This window comes from Parasteatoda tepidariorum, chromosome 9 (genome assembly GCF_043381705.1).
Source record: "Parasteatoda tepidariorum isolate YZ-2023 chromosome 9, CAS_Ptep_4.0, whole genome shotgun sequence".
NCBI classification, from domain to species: domain Eukaryota; kingdom Metazoa; phylum Arthropoda; class Arachnida; order Araneae; family Theridiidae; genus Parasteatoda; species Parasteatoda tepidariorum.
In genome coordinates, this window is record NC_092212.1 from 6,858,941 (window position 1) to 6,881,444 (window position 22,504).

At 32.4% G+C, this 22,504-nt stretch overlaps 1 protein-coding gene across 1 annotated transcript in view; it reads left to right on the plus strand.

Moving 5' to 3' along the window:
* The first annotated feature begins 521 nt into the window (after nt 1-521).
* Nucleotides 522-22,504, plus strand: part of LOC107456759 (cytochrome P450 3A27-like) — a 38,478-nt gene continuing 16,495 nt past the window's right edge. The window contains exons 1-6 of the mRNA XM_071184919.1: nt 522-751; nt 5,001-5,097; nt 6,686-6,738; nt 10,249-10,345; nt 17,391-17,507; nt 20,195-20,283. Of these exons, the coding sequence (XP_071041020.1) occupies nt 663-751; nt 5,001-5,097; nt 6,686-6,738; nt 10,249-10,345; nt 17,391-17,507; nt 20,195-20,283 (542 nt within the window). The 5' untranslated portion in view covers nt 522-662. The remainder of the gene's footprint in view (nt 752-5,000; nt 5,098-6,685; nt 6,739-10,248; nt 10,346-17,390; nt 17,508-20,194; nt 20,284-22,504) is intronic.

Consider the following 22,504-nt stretch of genomic DNA (forward strand, 5'->3'; position numbering starts at 1 on the left):
AATAAATAAATTTAGTATCCTCCTTCCCGACCTATGACCTGTTTTAATCCTTCCACTCTGCAACGACGTTATAAATTGAGTCTCATCTGCTTGCCAGTTGACCAGTCAGGTGATTAAAAAAAAGCTGAAATAACAAATGAAATGTTTACCCAATTCTTTTAAGAATTTCTTTTAGCATTTGTGAAGATTGGCCATCTTACACATGAAAGATATTGATATTTGATTTTTTTGCAGAAATGGTTTTGAGATTCTTAAAATATCCTTAAGTGCACCTTCTCATCAGAATTAATGTACCTGTTGTCGATTTCAAGCTTGCAATTTAGAGTTTAAAAAAAATCTGCCATTACAAAATATAGCGGAATTTTATTGATCATTAAGAAGTATGAAATGTGTCATATTTGTTGCTTGATTTCTGGAAGGTTTATGTTTTAAATGCTACTTAAAATCAAATAAAACCATTTTTTCGGATACATTCACTTAAGAAAAGTCTCAAATAAACAATATAAAACGAATATTGAAAACCATAAAATCAGGTGCAAAAACTGGTACTCCTATTAAGCATTGGTAACTTCATAGGAATTATTATTTTCCTGTCTATGTGGCAAGCTGCTTGAAGCAGAAATTAAGAGACACAGGACTTTAAGAAACTACGTCACAATATAATGACTATTAATGAGCCTATGTTTGAATATTTCAACTATATTTCAACAGAAGTCCTGCTTATAGGAATTATTACTGTTTTGCTCTGTTGGTATGTATATTTTTATTCATGAATGGTGTTTAATTGAAATTTACAGAATCTTCGAGGTACTGCTATTTTTTGAAGAGAATAAACAATATTTTAAATCAGAAAAGCAGCATTCATGGCAGGCAATGAAAATATTTTTAGCAATATAAACTAGCAATTTGTTTCCTGTTCAGCGGTCAAAATGTATCATTGCTTACATTAGTGATAGATAAAACAATTTAGGCTTTTGCTCTATTGCTCTAAATATTCAATCCTCTCCGGCATTTATACCAGTTAAACTGACATAGTTTCTAATAATATGCATCCATAATTTTTTTTCCTCGAAGATATAGAAATAATAAAGAGAATAAATCATGAGTAAATACAGCTCTCGGTTTCTTACTGTGTACTTAAAATTTATAAAAGTTGTTTCATTCCTTTTGATTAAAATTAATGATTTTCTGGTAATGTGTTATTTTTTCCAGTACTTTTATGTATCAAAAGTTTTAGGTGAAATATTTTATTTTATTTCCAATGTCTGGATCAGTGAGTAAAAGTACAGGAAAAACAAAATTTGAACAAGGAAATTAACAGCAACAATAACATATAAAAGTTCATGAGATAGCAAAAGGTTTTTGCCTTATAATATCTTTCGTCACCCCCCCATTATTTTGATAATGGGAGGCGAGAGATGGAGAAATTCACAGGTATGCATGCGGTATTTACTGTTTGTCTAAGATAGGTACTCTGCCATACATTCGTCTGGAGCTGTGGCAGTTACTATGGTAACGAGGTATGATTATTTTAAGAAGGGGTGCGGGGTCCCTCTTTTGAGAAAAAAGGAGACCTCTTTATCGAAGCTACCCTTCCTAAAATGCCCTCTTCTTGTTTTCATAGGACCAGACTGCCGCAGACTTAGTGGTGGTCAGAGTACCTATCTTAGACAAACAGTACTCTATTTTTTTGCTGTACAGGGGGCAGGCAGTCTCACGCAGAAGGCAAATGCAAAAAAATTGCACTTTCCCTTTAAGTAAATGAAAAGCTGCCACTACTTCCCGTCTAGGTTTGTGAGGAATGTCTAGTAGACTGTTATTTCTTCCATATCTGGTTTCTGTTTTAACCAAGTATGCAGATTAGCGTGTCAACAGCATAATTTGGTTAATAACTAGTTCAGAGGAGTGAAAAGATTTTTTGTGTGTTTAGTACAGTGTGTTAGCATAGCAACCTTTATGGCAAGAATTTTTGTTTGCTCATAACCATATAAATAGCAATGACCAGGGATCCATTGCAAAACAACGTATTTTTGATGAGACGTCAAAAAATATAGCAGCTGAATTCAGAAATTTTTCATTTGATAGTGGAAACATGAATGGATCTGATGAATTGAGTCAGACAGTAGAACTACATTTTTAAATGTACACGGATGACATGTTTGCTGTTTAAGAGTGTTGCGTATTGCCTTTACTTCCTGTTCAACGGCAGTATAGCTCTTTTCCAAAAAAGGTTTTGAATAAACACTGGCTCGGACAATCTGGTGTCTTAAGGACAGTGATCCACCCGTATATATTTGCAGACACTTATTCTTGAAATATTTTATCTCAATGGGATGGTTGATCGTGTAAACCTAAGCGAAGATGGCGTTAGGGGTAAAAATCCGTCGTAAGACTTTTGGGTTTCTATTTCCGACTGACTTTTACAACTACGATCGAAAAAACGCACCATCCACTATTATTATACTTGTAGTGTTTTCAATGAAACGCTTTAATCTAAATTTCAATGAAACAAACTGCAAAGGAATTCCGAAGACTGCGTTATAACTTGTGTTGAAAAAAAAACTTAATGTACCATGCACATGGTACCTCAATATTAGACTTGGATCTAATAATTACACTACTACACGTAGTGGTGAAAAAATTAATTCCTACAAAATTAAGTCAGAACAGTTTACTAAAATCTCAGAACATTATTAAGATTTCCACCACCACACTTGCGCATGCAAGATTATAATACCTTGACCCGTATGGGCCAGTATAAAAGTGTATGTCGAAATTCTCTAGAATGATTTTTTTTTTTATAAATAAAGCTACATGAGCCACGATAGCTCAGGGAATAGAGCGTTCGCCTCTCAATTTCGGCGAACAGAGTTCGAATTCCAGTCGTTACGAATTCCGCATCCGGATTGCGACAACCACAGTGTTGACGTGAAATATACTCAGTGGTAGGCGGATCATGGGTTAGAGTTCCCTTGTCGTCAATCTAACCGTGAAGGTTTTCGTGGTCTTCCTCTTCGTGTAACGCAAATGCGGGTTAACTCCACCAAAACGTCCTCCTCGAAGGCAAGTTTCTCCCATTCATTCATAAAAGTATAAGAAAAAGCTACATAGTTGAGAAAATAAATGAATTAAATCAATATAAAGGGAGGCAGAAGCAAGAATGCTATACTCACAGCATTTATTGAGCTGCTCAAAATCTAGTTAGAATCACAAGAAACAAATTTTAAAAAAAAACTTAAATAGGGCTAAAATCAGATACATGATGGGATGTAAGTGAAAAAAACTTTTGTAAAGTGAATCAAGAAAAAAATGTAATCGGATCGAAAGTGATTCCTATATCACTATTTCATCAAATATTCTAAAAAGACTTCACCATCCATTCCAAAAATTTTCGTCTCTGGGATCAATAGGATGGGGGCATCAGTCCCCTTGCTACGAGGAACTTTTTTCCAACTACGCAAACAACCACCTACTCCAAGCTCTTCAACTATGTTGCCACACATGGAACCAAATGGGAAAGTTCTACTAACGCAGTTTATCCACTGCGTATCCTTGATCCTCCGCTACATGGGCAGCCGGAATAATACTTAAGCACAGTCTAAATGGGAGGGTAGTCTTTTCTGAACGCAGTTTATCCACTGCGTATCCTTGATCCTCCGCTACATGGGCAGCCGGAATAATACTTAAGCACAGTCTAAATGGGAGGGTAGTCTTTTCTGTCTTATTGACTTAGGAAGACTTATTCTACGAGCGTAGCTAAAAGTTCAGTTCTTATGTGACAACAAAATGGAGGCTTTTTAATATATGTTACAATGAGAAACTTGCACCTCGAGAAGAAGAAAGCCTTCTATACTCACACATGTGACCTATGACGTCAGCACCAGCTAATCTTTATCTGTAAAATGGCGTATTAAAGCTGAGCTTAGTCTTTCTACATAAGTAAGAATGTTAATTAACGATAAGTTTAATTAAACATAGAGTCGTATCGTGCATCGAATGAGTTGAAATATAAGTCTGTCTCGTCTAATTCTTTTACTTAACTTAGATTTATTATGTGCATTTTATTGTAACCGTGATACTTCACTTTAGTGATTAATAGTGATAGTGTACTAATAGTGATTTTTTGCGTACCTGTCAACTTCGATGTATAAAAAGTTTGTTTATGATCGAATTGATTTCGTGCCTGTCTATGCGTTAAGTAAGAAGTATATAGTGAAAGAATATAGAAACAGTTGAAGAATTAATAATTAACAGGCTTGACTTGCGCGAAATGGAATAGAAAGAACAGTTGCTAAGTAAACATTATTTTTCGACAACCAATCAGGATTGAGATACCCAAACTACGTCACTTGCAGGTATCCCATTGCTGCATCTTGTTAGTCGTGCTTAATTGTATACAACCTTTCTTCGTTTCATGGTGGCACCAGCAAATTTTGTCGACATTTTATTGCTAATTAGAATTTATTTTCGATTAGAAATTTCATCTTTTTTTTTGAACTAGAGTGATAAAATATAAAATGGAACTTTGCGCCAGATGATTGTGCAAGTTCAAATCGCTTTTTAAATGTTGGAAGCAAAAGTTATTCCCAATCAAATTTTTGATCACTTTTCAATTTAGAATACCAGATATTGAATTTAAGAACAGAAAATTATTAAATTAAATCAAAATTTAAAAAAAAATAAAAGCATTAAAAACAAGAAAATATTTATCTCTATGTATTTTTTTACCTCACCTAAAACAAAAAAGTAGTGTGAAATATTATCGTTATATTCGGAATTTCTGTCGCATCTCTTTCGATAGTGCCGGTTTTTTGTTTTAGACGTGATTTTTTAAAAAAAGTGATTTTTTTATGTTTTAGTCCTCTCAGAAGATAGTTTTCGAAAAATAATTTATTTGAAAATTTTTTTTTACAAAAAGGAGGAAGATGCTTTGAGACAGTTCAGACAGGTATAATTCTGAGAGGTTTTAGCTGTAATAACATTCATTTTTCTCAATTTAGGCACTCAAATAAAAAGTTTTCGTATTGGAAAGAACGAAATATTCCGTATGTGAAGTCATTTCCTTTTATTGGATCTGTGTTAGATGTTGCGACAACGGTAAGATTTTTCTCGTATTATTTTAATTGATTAAGAAAACTTTATGCCTAAAATCCATAACTTTCAACATATTTCAGGAATACGGAATATTAAGTGTAAAAGTGAAAAAGATAGATTTCCATACGAAATAATAATGAATGAAATACGTTTATTTTAAAATTCTTATGGATTAAAATATGTAATTTAACATATTCTAATTCGAATTATGTTTTCTTTGTTAGCAATGTGATTTAATTTTCATTCTTTTAAAAATTCTAATCATTTTCAATCGGATTACTAAAAAAATAACATAATAAATAGCCTTTACTGAAAACACTCTGGCAAAAAGTTTTAAATATTTTTTACGTTGTTCGAAAGTTCCGAGCTTTCCAGTGCGTTGCCCTCCTCGGTCACCCGACCAATCATGTCTTGATTTTGATTTCTGGGGTCATATGAAAACACTGGTTTATGACACCCCTGTTGACAATGCCGAGGAGCTGGTTGCAAGAATCGCAGTAGCTGCCAGAGAAATTCGAGATATGCCTGGAGTATTGCAGAAAGTTCGGATGTCCATGCATCGGAGATGTAAGGTGTGCATTGTAGCCGGTGGCAGAAACTTCGATCACTTACTTTAACCCATGTACCTTATGCTTTTTTCAATACATTATTAAAACGATTCAAGAAAGCATTTCCGACCCCACATTGCTATATGATTTCGAGTAGTCAGGAAGCACCCTACCTCTCTAAGGAGTTCTGGTTCTGAAACGTTTAACTGAGACACCCTGTATATACATATATATATCGGTACAGAGAGAGATGATTGAAAGCAGGAAAAGTATTGAAGATTAATGAAAAGGAAAGAAGGAAAATTATTAATTAAAATAAATTTTTTTTAAATTATGATTTTTTTTTATTTATGGTAAAAGAGTTATGGAAAAGCCGGAAAACAAAATAATGAAAAGTTATAATCTCTTCATCGGCTCACACGATTACATCCGCAAAAAGGAGTGCTTTCTAATACTGTATCAATATAGCCAAAGCAAAATACAGTTCCGAATGTACAAGAATGTAATGAAATATTCGATCTTTCACCGACGTATTTGGTGTTTGACGACATTCACCGGTGAAAGTCAACAACCACCGATTTCGGTCNACAATCATACAAATCTTATTCATAACCGGATAGCACAGATATATATTGAATGGTGATTATTAGCACTATTTCACTCGACAAACAAATTAGTTTGGGAGCCGCCTTTTTCACAAGCAATTCGTTTGTCCTCTGGTATTTTTGTTTCTTCTACATTTAAATATTTATTTGTGGCACTCAACGGATATGTATTTCATTATCATCATTTTTGATAAGAGTTCTAAAAGTATATATGAATGCAAGTGATTAAAGAACACCTTGTATAATATTCTTAACTCTATTTTGTTGTATGTGGTAGTTACATAAAAATATTATTGAATCTAAATTACATTATACTATTGATATTATGACAAGCAAATGTAAACATTATTTTCTAATTTTATTATTTTTACTTGTGAATTAGTGTATAGAGTATAAAAATTTTATGAAAATTTTGACCGTTTAAAATTTTATTCACAGCCACTGCATGATCTTGAACTAGAGAGATATTTTTCTTTGGGCCCAATTTATGGGTAAGTAACTTTAATTTTAATTCTCTGCGCCTAACTACAATTCTTTTTCTTTTTTTCATAAACTGAACCTCCCCTTGACGACATTGGCTACCTCTACTAGGGGATTTTCCTAATTTTTAATTTTCAAGTCTTTTTCAATTTCATCCCATCATAATTGGTAGTTTTCACTTGACTTAATATGATTTCTAGCAGAGTACCTGTCCGCACACTCCACTCTTTCATCTCTGATGAGTCATCACCTCCTACATCAAAAAGCCTTCACGTGGTCTTTTATATGTAGTCCGTGCAGACTATTTAAAAAGTGAACCAGTTATGCGCATGTGCCCAAAACCTTTTATAAATGAAATTGAGAAAATTTATCATATATATTTGAGAATTGAATCTGTAGCGGTTGACAAGTGAATAAGACAAACCAATCATATTCATAAATAAAAAAAATTTTTAGTCATATATTTGCTACCACTTTCTTATTTTAACTAGATTTTGTATTTAATGACTCGTTCGGAAAGTGTATATCCTTTACAATGGTCTGATCGGACTACCTATAAAAAACCGTGTGGAGGCTTTCAGATATAGGAGGCGTTGGATGAGTCCTAGGACAACTAAGACTGATAGATAAAAGACTAGGATAAAAACTGATAGATGGATTAAAACGTGAGGCAGTCTGCGAATGGTGTATTTGTCAGTAAAACTGAGACACGATTTAGTTATTGAAAGAAATATAAAATTTAGACTAAAAAAACATGAAATTCAGATTGTAGTAAAAATATTGATTCTAGGGCGCAACTAGGTTTATATTTTAGAGGTGGAATCCTCCCGAGTCGAGGTTAGCTTTTGGTCCTTTCCGTTCTTTGGGAGTATTCCTGTAGAAATGGGGGGATGGCTAAATCGGGTTATCTGTTAAATTTATTCGAAAAGAAGACCCGTCTGAGAGAAGGAAATTTGTAATTGGATTATGACATTATGAATGAGTTCCTTGTTCAAGAAGAGATGGAAGTTGGCTGTAGTGCTCTCTTCAGGACTGTTAAAGAAGCTAGCGATATGTATTTTCATGAATTCTTAAATCACTTCTTTGTTAAGATCTTTTCTAATAAGTTTCTTTGGAAGGTACCGCTGTGCTCCCGTTATCCTTCTCATGAACTTATTTTGAATAGTTTCTAATTTCCTGATTACTACTGTTAAGGTAGAGCCAGCAGAATGTTCCACGGTGCTCATGTGATCCTTCTTAGGAACTTCTTTTGAATAGTTTATATATCCTTAGACTGTTCACTGTTTAGGCAGAACCAACAGAATGTTCCACGCTGCTCATGTGATCCTTCTTTGGAACCTATTTCGAATAGTTTCTATATCCTTAATCTGTTTACTGTTTCGGCAGAGCAAGCAGAAGGTTCAACGGTGTTCCCGTGATCTTCCTAAAGAACTTATTTTGTACATTTTCTAATATCTTGATCTGCCTACTGTTAAGGTAGAGCCAGCAGAATGTTTCACTGTGCTCATGTGATTCTTCTGAGGAACTTATTTTGAATAATTTCTAATTTCTTGATCTGTCTATTGTTTAGGTGGAACCAGCATTTTTTATAATATGTCTAATACAAGTAATATATGATAGTCTCTAGATTTAAGGGAAGCTTCGATCTTGTGTTTGGAAGTGGTCTTAAGCATGCGAAAGCTGCTTGTGCCTTCTTTTATAATTTTATCCCGTTATGTTTGTTGTTGACTGCCAAACCATGATAGTCAGCATTAGTAACAATCGGGATGGCATTTGAGACTCGGTCTCATATGAGTTTCATTTATTTTTTTTCTTATTATAAATATGAGCTTACATTTGTCAGTGCCCTTCGCAATTTTATTTTCTGCACACCATTTTTTCATGACTTGTATTTTGTCATTGAATTTCTTAATAGGTTGGTTGGTGGTCTTCTTTTACTAACTCGGAATCTAAAGGTTTTATGAATATTGATATCTTAGTCGCAGCATTATCCTCATAGCTTCTTTATCCATTGCTATTAATGACTTGGGTTATTTGTGGTAGTTTACAATGCTTGCTGTACAGTTTACAATAGTCTTGTATCTTGTTCCTCCTGCACTGTACAAACGAATGCTACGAGATCTTTTTCCCCAAACATGCTCAATAAATGTTGTAGGTATATATCGAAAGTCCATGTTTCTCTTGTATGAAGTAAGAGAGGTTATATCAGTGTCTTATATGTACCTAAAACAAATAACTCTACATCTATTGTTAAGGAATCGTCTAAAAAACCAGAGAAGTTTTAAGTTCAATGGACTATAGCCCTTAAAATTGCCCTAGTTTTGGTCCTGTTACGGATTATTCAAAGCTTTATCCGGCATGAATTTAATGGATACATTTAGTTGGGATGCCAAATTCGAAAATAACACTAGGAACTAGTCTAGTTTTTTTTTTTTTTTAATTTTTGGGACTTATCTTTAAAATTTTGTAGTTTTAGGAATTTGTTATTAAAAATATTCACGAAATTTAAAAAATGTACAAATTCCGAGTTTTCAGTATACCTACTCAATAACAAAATTCACATTTTTAAACATTTTTCTAAAATAAGTTGATATTCATATCAATATTATTAAAGATTTTCTAATGACACCAGTCTGGGTGTGATAAGCTTTTACAAAATTTCAATGTTTTTTTTTTCTTGAAACAACGCAGTGAATAATCACTGACTTGACAATTTCTTTAATTTTTAGCCCATTAACTTAATTTAACAGCGCGTAATTGTGTAACAAATTATTTATTATAAGGATTTATTTTTCAATTTCATTTATAGTTTTGCATTGATTAAATGATTATAAACTCAAATTTTGTAAAAGGCATTGAATTATTAAAAAAATATTTATCTTAATTTCAATGTTTGCACTACGATTTACAGCTGAGTCTCCATGAGCCGTTAAATTTTTTAAATTTTACAGAAGCATAAAGAAAATTTTTAATAAAAATTTCAGAAAACATCCACCCACATTCTGAAATAATACTTCTAACATATTGTTTAAACTGTATTTATAGTTTTTTTATGGATTGAATGATTATAACTCAAGCTTTGTAATTGACACTAAGTTTCAAAACACTTATCTACAATAGAGTTCCAATATTTGCACAAGGATTAACAGCCGAATCTCCGTTGGTGATAAAATTTTTTTAATTTTATAGAAGCATAAAGAAAATTTTTAATAAAAATTCAAGGAAACACCCACTCATATTCTACAGAAATATTTTTAACATATCATCTAACCATGTGCTTAATAAGAAAGTTTGAAAATTCTTGATATTTAGTCGAAAGCTATGTTTATTAAGTTTATTGTGTTCTTGTAATAACTTTTGTATTCATGCCATAATTTTGTACTTTGTATTTATGTCGTAATATTGTATTTTGTACTTATGTCATACTTTTGTACTTAGTACTTATGTCATACTTTTGTATTTTTATCATTGTATTTATGCAATTATTTTGTACTTTGTATTGAGTTTAAAATTTTTTTCAGCTCTTTTGAAGGTCATCGTCCTGTTCTAGTTGTAGGTGACCCAAAACTCATCCGAGATGTTTTTATCAAAGATTTCCCAACTTTTATAAACAGAAGAGTAAGTTTAATTCTTCTATAATTTTACTAGATGTTTAAAAATGCATGAAAATTATTCACTCAGTATAAATTAATTTTTATTCCTTATTTCCTGTATCACGTGTTTTAGTAGTTCATACTTGTGCAAGAGAGCATTATTTGTGTCACATTAAAGTTTCTTGAAAATTTTAAAGAAATCAATACAACAAAAACTACAATACCTCTTCGAATTCGATGTCGAAAATTCTTAAAATTGTGAGAATGAATATTTTATTTCAAGTTATCACTGAATCAAGCAATCATAGAGAAAAATTGTCTGAAACAAACTTCTTTCAAAATTTTTGATCCCTAATGAAGCAATGTATAGAATTTCCAATAGGTGTTCCGCGGAACCTTCGAGAAAAAGACCCATTTTTATTCGGCAGAATCTCAAATTTATAAGGATGTATTCTTTCTTTTTCTCATAAAAAAATTATTTAAAGTATCTATTGATACAAAGGTATATAATAATATCTATTTGATAGGCCGGGATAGTCTGGTTGGTAGGGCACTGGGCCTATGTGTTAGAATTCGTGTGTTCGATCCTAGGCAGGCCGAAGACTCCCCGTGTAGTAAATGGTGACTGATGCACGTTAAATCTGTCAAGTCGCGAAGTCCCCCATGTTCCCATAACAAATAAATATCTCTGGGGCTATTGATCCAGGAGTTTCCTTGTCTTCTGGATTGGGCTCAAAATTACAAGGTTGCGGAATTGAATATTAGTAGTCGTAAACCCAAAAATTGGGTCGGCTGCTCAACGAGGGGTATAAAATAAAAACAAAATATCTATTTGATACAATATCATTATCCAAACATTTTGGGAAACATTCCTTAGAAACTATGATAGTTAGATTTAAAATAGATTCATTTAGCTCCGCATTCATGTTACTATTTGGCGAATAGGCAGTTAATATTTGTTCAAAGTTAATGTTAGTTTTATAGGTTAATAATAGTTAAGAGTTAATATTAGTTTTATAGGTTAAAAGCTATTAATGGTCAACGAATTGAAAGAGAGCTAAAAATGAAAGTTATATTTCTGTATTTAACGACCTTAAATGCTATGAGCAGGATGCAGTAGATAGAAGAGCAAGGGTAATAAATTCCTCTCTTTTTTAAACTAGTGTAAAGAAAACCTGTTCTCAAATAAGAAGATAAGTTGTAAAAATGTCTAAACGAATTAGGTGTTGAAGTGTTGTAAAACGCTAAAAATTGTGTGTTTTTAAAAGTTCTGAAAGAAGCGAATGTTTTTACACACTTTAAAGCATGTCATGAAATCTAAACTCTAATCTAATGAATGAGAAAACTTACTCCAAGATGACATGCACTTACTCCATTGAAGAATTGTTTTCACCAAGTTTGGCTCAAATTTCAAAATAAATAGACGATCGATATTTTTAGTTTACTATAACGTACAGAAGGTTCACGTACAGAAATTTCGCCTCGCACGTTGCTGAATATTATACAGAAACACAAGTAAATTGTTATGTATGTTTGTAGTTGAACAAAAAACATAACGATATTCTCATAAGTTCGTCCCCCATACATAAATCTTTTGAATAAATTCATAATGTTTGATATCAATTCATTTCAGTTTATTTAAGTCTTATTCATATTCACATTAATATTCTCCCTCTATGTTGTGTATTTATTTTATTAATAAATTAATTTTATTTTAATATACAATTATTTGTATGCATCCTTAATTTTTATTTTAATATACACCCATTCTTAAGTTAAATAATAAAAAATAATAAATATGCACTAAAAGTTTTGTTTTTTTGTTTTTTGCATGGAATTGTCTTTGAATAAATGAATTTTATAATTGTGTGTAAAAATGTAATGCCGGTGTTTTATGCTGTACTTTCCAACAATTAAATATTTAAATGCTAAATATAATAACATTTTTCACTTATTTTGACATAAATTAATTCAAAATAATGAAAAATATGCCCAATAAAAAGTCTGAGTCAAATCACGGATTTGCGTGCTTTAATTTTCCAAACCACATTTAGACACCGACTTCTCAATCAGTTTTAATCAGCAATGTAAATACTATATCAAAGTAGAATGTGAAGGTGAGGATAAAGACAGTACATAAATACATTTGTTTATAAACAATGGGGTCAAAAACACTCTAAGTATTTCTTGATTAAAAACTTCCTTTCCTTCAAAAATATACAAAATAGAAATAACAGTCCACATGTTTCAAGCGCTCAAAAATACACTCCCATTTTCAAGACTTGCCAGAGAATGAGAAGAAACAAAATGATTTTATTGGCAACGATCTTTACATTTCCTTGTTCTAATCACTTTTGATTTTTTACATTCCCTTTGGAAAATTTGCCATAGGATATTACTACGGGGTTTTGCCTACGGTAAATTTTTGCCACGCACTTTTGCCATATACGTATACCAAAATTTTGCCATACATGTCAGGCAAACATTTGCCGTACGCGCATGGCAAAAATTACCATATACGTATGGCAAAATTCTGCCATACATGTATGGCAAACTTTTGCCATACGTATATGGCAAAAGTGCAAGGCAAAATTTTACCATAGATAAAATCCCATAGGAATATCCTATGGCATTTTGTTGTATGGCAAATTTTTGCCATAAAACTAAGAAAGTTTTTCCATATGCTATGGTACATCTTTATCATACAGCTATGGCAACATTTCTCATTGATATTTTACTATAGAATTGCACATAAAAAAATAATTACCATTTAATTACAAGAATCTTTTGCAGCTATGGATATTTAAAATGCAAACTTATGATCGTTGAATAAATATATATAGCAGCTTGGAGTAAAAACTTTTGCCAAGCAAAGCTTTTTTTTTTTTTTTTTTTTTTTTTTTTTTTTTTTTTTTTTTTTAGATTCACACTTGGCAAGACTTGAAAATGGAGACTATTTTTTAGCTCTTGGAACATGTCGACTGTTATATCCATTTTTATATGCTTTTGAAGGGAGTGAGGTTTTTAATCAAGTTATATTTTACCTCTCCAGTTTCTTATGATTATTTATTGAATACTATATTTGTGCGCGAAAAGGCAATAGCACAAAAGTTGTTTTGATAAAAGGGTAACTTTGACCAGCAACAAAATTACATGAAAATTAAGATATTAATATCCGAAAATCATATGACTCTATTATCTATAATAGGTAACACAAATCAAAATAATATGAGCATTTTACCAACTATTACTATATTACTAAGAACTACATCGATCAAAATCACTAACGTTCTTAAGTTCTTTGTTCAATAGTCACTTTACATATTAATTATATTCACACTAACGAACTATCACTAAATCAAAACCCTTCCAGATGGTCTTAATATTGCCACCATTTCACCACATGCCTTAAATTTTTAAAAACCTTTCAAAGTACAATGACGTAACTGTTTTTCGCAAGATCCATTCGTTTCAACCCCCCTTTTTTTAAATATAGAACGACTACGATATCTTCAGTTAACTATATTTATATATTTTTCCTGACCATGATTCCCCCTTAAAAACCTTTTAAAAAAATTGTAAGAAAATAGAGCTTTAGCTAAATTGATAGCTACTGTCACTGACTTATTAGTAATTGTTTAGTAAATCAATATGAAAACGATAAAGTGACTAGTTGCACTGTAAGAAATGAAAGGATCTGATTGGATCTGGTAAGCTTGTGGTGTAATCAGCGTACTTGGTTCAAGTACCGAAGTTCATGTTCTGGCGAACCTGTAAACTTCAAAGTACCCTCAATGTATTTTTGTCTCCTTAATGAACTGAACTGAACCATCGTAAAACTTTCTCATATTGTGATTGCTTCACGTCTATTCTTTTGTTTTTACGTCTTCGATTAATCTTGGATGTAATTAATTTAGTTGTTAAAATTTCATTTAAGTGACATTTAAATTTCGTAATTTCGTATTTTGTAATTCTTTTTTTATCTTTGGCGGCTGACTTAACTAAAAATGTAGAATAAAACACACGCAACCGATTCTCAACAAAGATAATTGGTAACCTTCGGACGTGATGTGAATATGCCTACCTTGACAGAAACTCCCACTTTGATATGAACACTCCTATCTTAACAGTAACGCCCACTTCGATTAGAGCACGCCTACTTCAATGAATTGGCCACATTGAACAATTGACTTGCTACTTGTGACTGCGACATCATCCACCTCCTCGAGCTGTTGCTACTCAGTCTCGATCTCACGCAACGTCGGCCTGCATACACTGCACTGATAAAGGCAACAGGCATGGCCATGACCGTGAACTTAATACAGCTCTCTCGATCAGCAAAAAATACAGTGATCTTAATACAGCTCTCCCGGCTTCTCACAAAAACAGCAACGAATCAACTAGTGGTATCCGCTCATCCAATTCTATCACAGATATAATTCTGGTGGGGTATACTGTAGTGTACCTACCACTACAGAAATACTATTCCCTAGTATATAAGACATGGTAACTCGATTCTATGTTAGGGTGCCTTTTTATTGACATACCCTCCAATTGCTACGGAATATCCGTAGTTTCAGAAATCTTCTTTTCAGACGGTAGCAAAATTAATGTCTTAATATTTAAAAAAAATTAATTTTAGCGTAACTTGTCCACTATTACTTATAAAAGTGCAGGCCATATGGCTAAATTCTTAAGTTCTGATAAAAGTTTTATGAGAGATCCATTTGCTTTAAAAATTTCTACTTTGGTTCGCTACCACTAGAAAGAATTATTTTCAAAATCCTTATAAGTTGGAGGGTATGCATTGATGAAGGTTGACATAGTTGATAACTACTCCCCACAAGTTTTACGAAAGCTGAATCAACTGTAGAAGGGTTACATCAGAGTTAGCAGTAAGCTCCACAATTCTATACCCCCCTCATCTTAATTACTTTTTAATAATTTAGTCTTTTTATTTTCATCTTTAATTTTCTAGGTCTAATCCGCATTTTAATTCTTGCCATTTACACCGGCGCTTTTAGCTTCCATTGATTTCATACTTGCCAATTCTTCAGGATTTTCCAGAAGATTTTATTTTCATATTTAAAGTGGTAGCAATACTCAGGTTATTCCAATTAACTTTTTGAATTATAATGATAATTCTAAATGAGTCTGGCCACCACTACATATAAATAATTACAATAAATATACCAAAGCATAATAATCTTTGCGCAAGCGAATTTCAACGGGATCAAAATATAAATAAATTTTCGAATCAGATTGTTTTTCGTTTATTGTTTTACAACCACTCTGAAAATCCATTCTCGGAAAGATTGAAAGTTGGCAGGTATGTGATTTTAAATTACGTTTTTCATTATCGTATATGTCAGCTATTTCACTTTTAGCTTGCATTGACTGTTAGTGATTCTAATGCTTCACTGACTTGTTCTGTTGCTACTAGGCTACTTAAGCAAACATGTTTCCCTTGATTATTTTGTGTAACAGAAAGTGACCTGTATTAAATACGGTGATATGATCTCAGATCTCGGGGTTTCAATCATAATAAACGCCTTTTAACATTATATATATTTAATAACAATAAGGATGATGATAATGGTGCAGTGTCATGGAGGAAACTGATTAGAAAACTAATGATTTTACATTACTGCGCAGAGCGCCATCTATTGAGTTTTAGAAATTATAATTAATATGGAGAAATATCATTAACAGCCTGACCTCTCTACTGATGTATTGGAGCAGATACCTTAAAGCTATTACTCATAATAATTTACTTGGACGCGAACTCGACTTCTTTCAAACTTTTGATGTATTTGATTTGAATATTTTATTTTATTGTCTTCGTTTGCCGTTCACCACCACTGTCATTTGGCAAGACTCTTTTTTCTAGTCAAGGAACTAGCCAAAGATCACTTTGCCTCAAAAACGTTAGCAGGGTGCACCACGAGGAGGTAGATCTATATTGCACCCCTACGAACTGCTATGGACTGTTATGTTTTTCGTTTCTTTATGTTCTTATTTGTCCCACCCTTTTGTTGCGTAAAAGTCTTTCTATACCTCTGGCTGTTAGTAATATTAAAAAAAAATCTTTTGTAGTTAGAGTAGAAGTGATACTTCCGGTAAACATAAAATTTGGGATTAAATAATTTAGCGGAATAAATTCACTTGTTTCAATTAATAGTAGCACTGATAGAGTAATATTATGGCAGCCGAAGCAATACCACTATCCGTTATCAGTTTCTCTTGGTTCATAATCGGCAGCATACCTGTCTGTGAAAAAACTGTGGCAGAATTCATATTTTATTGTTCCACCACTACATTATCTTCATTTTATAAGTCGTAAAAAGACTATGGCAGAACTCATAATTTATTGTTCCACCCCTACATTATCTTCAATTAATTTCAATAAACGTTCATAAAGTCTTTTAAGGCTGGTTAATCACTTAAGTCTACAATGTGTAGAGACACTTCCGTTCGTACGATCAAGATTTAATTATAGACTAAGTCAACTTTCATCTATCATAAGGTACCTCTCGATAAAATCGACTTTTAAATGTCTTATATACTAGTGATTCAGTATTTAATATTTATAGTGGTAGTTAAGCCACATTACTCCACTTGCAGAATATTATCTGGGTTAGAATTCGATGAACGGATACCACTAGTTAATTCATGCTGTTAATTTATTTGTAACATTTTTGCTCATTATATATATTTTTTCTTCATAGCATTTCGCTAATTTTTTTTTTATTTCTCCGATTTGTCTTTGCAGTTTTATATTACGCTAATCAACTGTTTATTGTGGACCATCTATCATGTTAATGAGTTCTGATCACGTCCGCACGTCACCAGTGAAGGGATATATTTTATTGTCTAGTGTCAACATTTATCTATCACAAAGTACCTTTGGATAGAATCATGTTAATATATTATATACTACTCATTCAGTATTTAATATTTATAGTGGTAGTTACGTCACAAGCTATTAGCTTCTTGTAGCAGAGAAAATACTATTTTTCGCTAAATATCATGATTTATTTAACTAAATCAATTTTTTTCTGTTTATTTAGAGTTTCTTTACTGGGCTCAAAAATTTCGATCTATCTATTTTAGTAAACGAAGGAGAAGATTGGAAGAGAATTAGATCCATCATCAGTCCTGCATTCTCAATAAGCAAGCTTAAAAGAGTAAGTCGTTCAAATCGATTGCAAGGAACTTTTGTTATTTAAAAAATATTGTAATGGATATAATTGAAATAAACTCTATATTAAAAATATCAGCAAAGAATATAGAATATGTTAGTAGTCTCCTTTCCCATCTCGCTTAACTCTCCCTAGCCCCCAAAGAATACTGTCTGGAATTACCCTTTAATTGGGTACTTGCACTTCAAGAAAAAAAAGATCTCCCACACTCACACATGTGATCTATGACGTCAGCACCAGCTTATCTTTATCAGCAAAATAGCGTATTAAAGTTGAGCTAAGTTTCTCTACAGAAGTTAGGAAGTGAAAGCTGTATCGGACATCGAATTAAATGGAAAACAATTCTTTCTAGTATAATTCTTTTACTTAACTTAGATTTATTATTTTTTTTTATGTATTTTATTGTAACCATGATATTTTTTTCTATACCTGGAAACTTCGATGCATAATTAGATTTTTTTTATGTTCGACATGACTTCATGCTGTCTTTCTGTTAAGAATCTGTGTAAATACATAAATATTTTATTTTATTACTGTTGTTGAACAGCCGACCCAATTTTTGGTTTCACAACTACTAATGTTTAACTACGTAGCCTTGTAATTTTGAACCCAATTCAGAAGACAAGAGAACTCCTGGATCAAGTATTGGGAGAAATTTGCCTCCGCGGAGGCTTTTTGATGGCGCTAACCGCATTTGCGTTACATGGAGAGGAAGACCACTAGAACCTCCCACGGTTAGCCTGACGGCAAGAGGCTCTAACCCAATATAGTCTACCACTGAGGATATTTCACGTCAGCACTGTGGTCAGTGCAAGGCGGATGCGGAATTTGTATCGACCAGCCCTCGCCGGGATTCGAACGTAATTGAAAGGAGAACGCTCTGTGTAAATATATAGTAAATAATTGAAATCTTTGAGAATGAATCTTTGGGAAAGAATTTAGAATGTGTCGTTTAAGAGAATGGGTACTTGACGAGCGTGGTTTACTCGAAATAGAATAGAGAGAACAGTTGCTAACTTAAACAAATGCCACGTTTCAGCAACCACACATGACAGGTATCAAATCTCCCACTTCACTGTTTAAATATACTGTGATCTGTCATACTGAGCCCAACACATGGTAGTAATATATAGAGTAACTGTCAATCATGGTAATTACCCAAAGAATAAAGCATTTTTAGTTTTCTTATAAAGATCACATGATCCAAATGGTCACAATCTAATTGGAAATGAAGAATTAGTGAAGGAATAATGCATGATTTACAATTCTAATCATTTTTATCTGGTAACGACGGGTGTTTCTCCTCTGAAAGCAATGCTTTTCTTTTTGTTCTACTCAGATTAACGATATGTGAATAATTTAATGAGAAAAGTCTTGCTTTGTAACTTATTTTATTTTGAAATATGCGTCAAGCAATTTCGCTCTTTAGATAACGTTCACACGAGCATATCAATACAGTTTCTTATGTGTGGAATAGCTTTTGAAAAATAATTTTGTTCAAAAGGAGAAACATTTAGATTAATAGTTGGTGTGTGGCGTGATTTTAAATCATTGGCTAAAGAGTGGCGATTTGTCCTTGTGGAATATGGCAGCCGGTCAACATCTCCTAGAAAAGAAAAGGCTTCCGCGCGGGTAACCATAAACGATAAATCCAATCGTTTAATAGTCTGATCGTTATGACATAATTCGTATTACGATCCCACTGCGCAGTTTATGTTCTTTACGTCAGACTATTAAATAGGTCCATGCAGAGGCTTTCCTTCTTATGGAAAATGATGAGCCAGTCGACATATAATCAAGAGCTTACTAATCAGAAATAGGATTCACCCATCACCTCCTACATCAAGAAGCCACCACACAGTCTTTTATAAGTAGTCCGCGCAGACTGCTTAAAAAACGAACTAGTTGTGCGCATGTACCCAAAACCTTTTATAAAAGTAATTGAAAGAAATTCATCTTATATATTTGAGAATTGAATCTGTAGTGGTTGACAAGTGAGCCAAGTTAGACAAGCCAACAAGTTAGGCAAGCCTATAGTATTCATAAATAAAATAAATTTTTAGCCATATATTTGCTAACACTTTATTTTTTTAACTATATTCTGTATTAAATGACTCGTACGGTAAATGGATATCCTTCACAGTGGTCTGATCGGACTACCTAAATAAAAAACCGTGTGGAGGCTTTCAGCTATAGGAGGCGTTGATTCACCTGATGGAAGAATAAAGGTCCTGAATCTATCCAATAACTATCTAATCGAGACTTTATTATCATACGAAAAACGTGGTGCAGATTTCTGTTGCTTATTGGAATAAATCTGGGGCGCATATTCTTGAACCCCCCAACTATTTTAGCTTTTTATTGTAGAGCATTAAATCTCGTGAACTTGTTTGAAATTGATTGAACACGATTTCCCTCCAATTTGATGACACAGAAGCCAGAATCTGCTATCATGAACCCAACACACGAACTTTTGCAAAATGTCATTTGAAATTTTTTTGATCTTGCAAGTTTTGGTTCATGTACTTTTCTTTTTACAAAGACATCATAGTGGGACATTTACAATATCATCCTACAGCTACAGCATATATTATAACTATTAATAAAATTATTTGTGGTGCTAATTTGAATTGTATTTTGTATTGTCAGTTTATGAATAATTTTCCCTCTAGCTTTTGGGAATATTCAAAGAGTGCTCCGAAACATTGGTTCAAAATTTCAAAATATCTGCCCAAAAAGAGGAATCAATATCTGTGAGAAGGTAAGGTTTCTATAGACATCTTTCTATGTGTACATAAATTCTAGGGCCCGCTTCTTAATTTTGGCACGCAGGAATATTTCCTGCGTGCCAAATCGCGGGATCGCGGGCAAATTTAGAAATTAGAAAAATTGAAGCAATTTCAGCGAAAATATAAAAATCCAATGTCTCCATTTCTCTACATATTAGTAATAGAGTCGTAATTAAATATGTTTTCTAATTTCTAATTTTGCCCGCGATCTTTCTTGAGCCAAAGTCAATGAAATCGTACAGCGATTTTCAGTTTCATGTAATGTCACTGCTCATTTCTTGTAAAATTGAGATTTATGGATAGGATCGGAGTTCTTTCTCCAGAGGAGATCATTAACTTAAAATGTTTAATTTAATTAACTTATGAAAAAAAAATTTTCACTTCAGGGTTGTTGCAAAATTTAATCAAGGAATTAAGAATAGTGACTTTTATCGAAGTTAGTTTCAAATTTTACCTTTCGATTTTGTAATCTTCTGTAATCTGTATATATATATATATATATATATATATATATATATATATATANTGTACTTGATAACTAAATATTTAATATAACAAAAGTAAATTAGTTAGGACAAAAACAACAAATATGGAATATAGCGAACAGAGAAGAACGTCTCTTCTCTTCAAACATCAACATCGTACATTACATCTCGTTACTCATCGTCTATCGTCAATACTATGCGAATTTGACGAGGTCTTATTTCTGGAATTAAATATTTTTTCATAAATTTTAAGCTTATCTTTAAATTCCGAGATAGTCTTACATTGATACAAAATAATTTTGTTTTGATTAGAATCCGGTATATCATTAATAGTATGTTCAATAATTGATTGTTCGTCTATCGTAAAGTTACTTTTAGAGGCGATTTCGCGCATCGCTAAAAAATATTCAAACAAAGTTTCTCTATTTCGCAATTTTCGATTCTGCATTTCTTTATGTACTTCAAAAGAAGTTAATTGATCCGAAAATTCCTTGAATAAAGCGTTCTTTAATTCAGGATATGAGAAAATATTTTTTAAAGTATGGAGGAATGTTAAAGCGGATCCCTTCAGCAAACGCTTAACACAGATTATTTTTTTAGCATCCGTAATGTTTCTAACAAAAGTAAAATTTTCTTCACAGTTGGCAAAAAAAGATTGGATTGAATAGTTGTCGGTACCTTTAAATTGCCTCATCGTTAAAATAAGTTCACGCAAAATTGAATAATTATCATCTTTTGTGAACACGGAAGTAGAAACAATCGAAGAAGCTAATTTATTCCCCTCAAGGTAAGTTGAAGATTCAATTTCGGTTTCACATTCATCCTCAGTTAATGACTCAGAGATGGAATTTGTAAGTGTTTCCAAATCGCTTAATATAGCAAAAATATTTTCACATAATTCCGCAGCAGTACCGGTACATTCTATTCCTAAACTATTGCAAACTATGATTAATTGCGCTGAATTTAATTCTTGTAATACTTTATCATTTCTTTTAACTATATCCGTTTGAGGGGGAAATCCCGAAAAAACACGTAATTTTTTCCTTGAATTTCTATCATATTCTTCATCAAAAATGCATTTAAATAGTAATTTCACGGTAGATGAATGTGCAGTTTTAAGAAAGATTTTCATAATCGGTATTTCATTCAAAGTAATCATGATGACAATTTATAAATTCAAAATAGAAGAAATCTGAACAAACTCACCGGTTTGTTGTCGTCTTTCTTTTTCACTTCAAATAATCAGCTCTCTTTTGCTGATTTTTAGTACAGTTATTATTATTTTTTCTTTTAGAAGATAATTTCGTTATCGATAGATATCCAATTCGAAACATTGCTTTAGGTTTACAGTCTAGGGGAGGGTTAAGGAGGCCGTGCCCCCATTTGTTAGTATTTGAGTGGTAAATAAGTACATGTACTTGGTAACTAAATATTTAATTTAACAAAAGTAAATTAGTTAAGACAAAAATAACAAATATGGAATATAGCAAACCGAGAAGAACGTCTCTTCTCTTCAGACATCAACATCGTACATTACATCTCGTTAATTATACATCGTAATAATCTCGTTACCAGATCGTCAATGTCTTTTCGTTTATAACAATATAATCTGGTGATCAGTTATCGCCATCTAGCGGCGTTTATGGTTATGTTCAATTACATGGCCTTAACACACACATACACACACACACACATATATATATACATA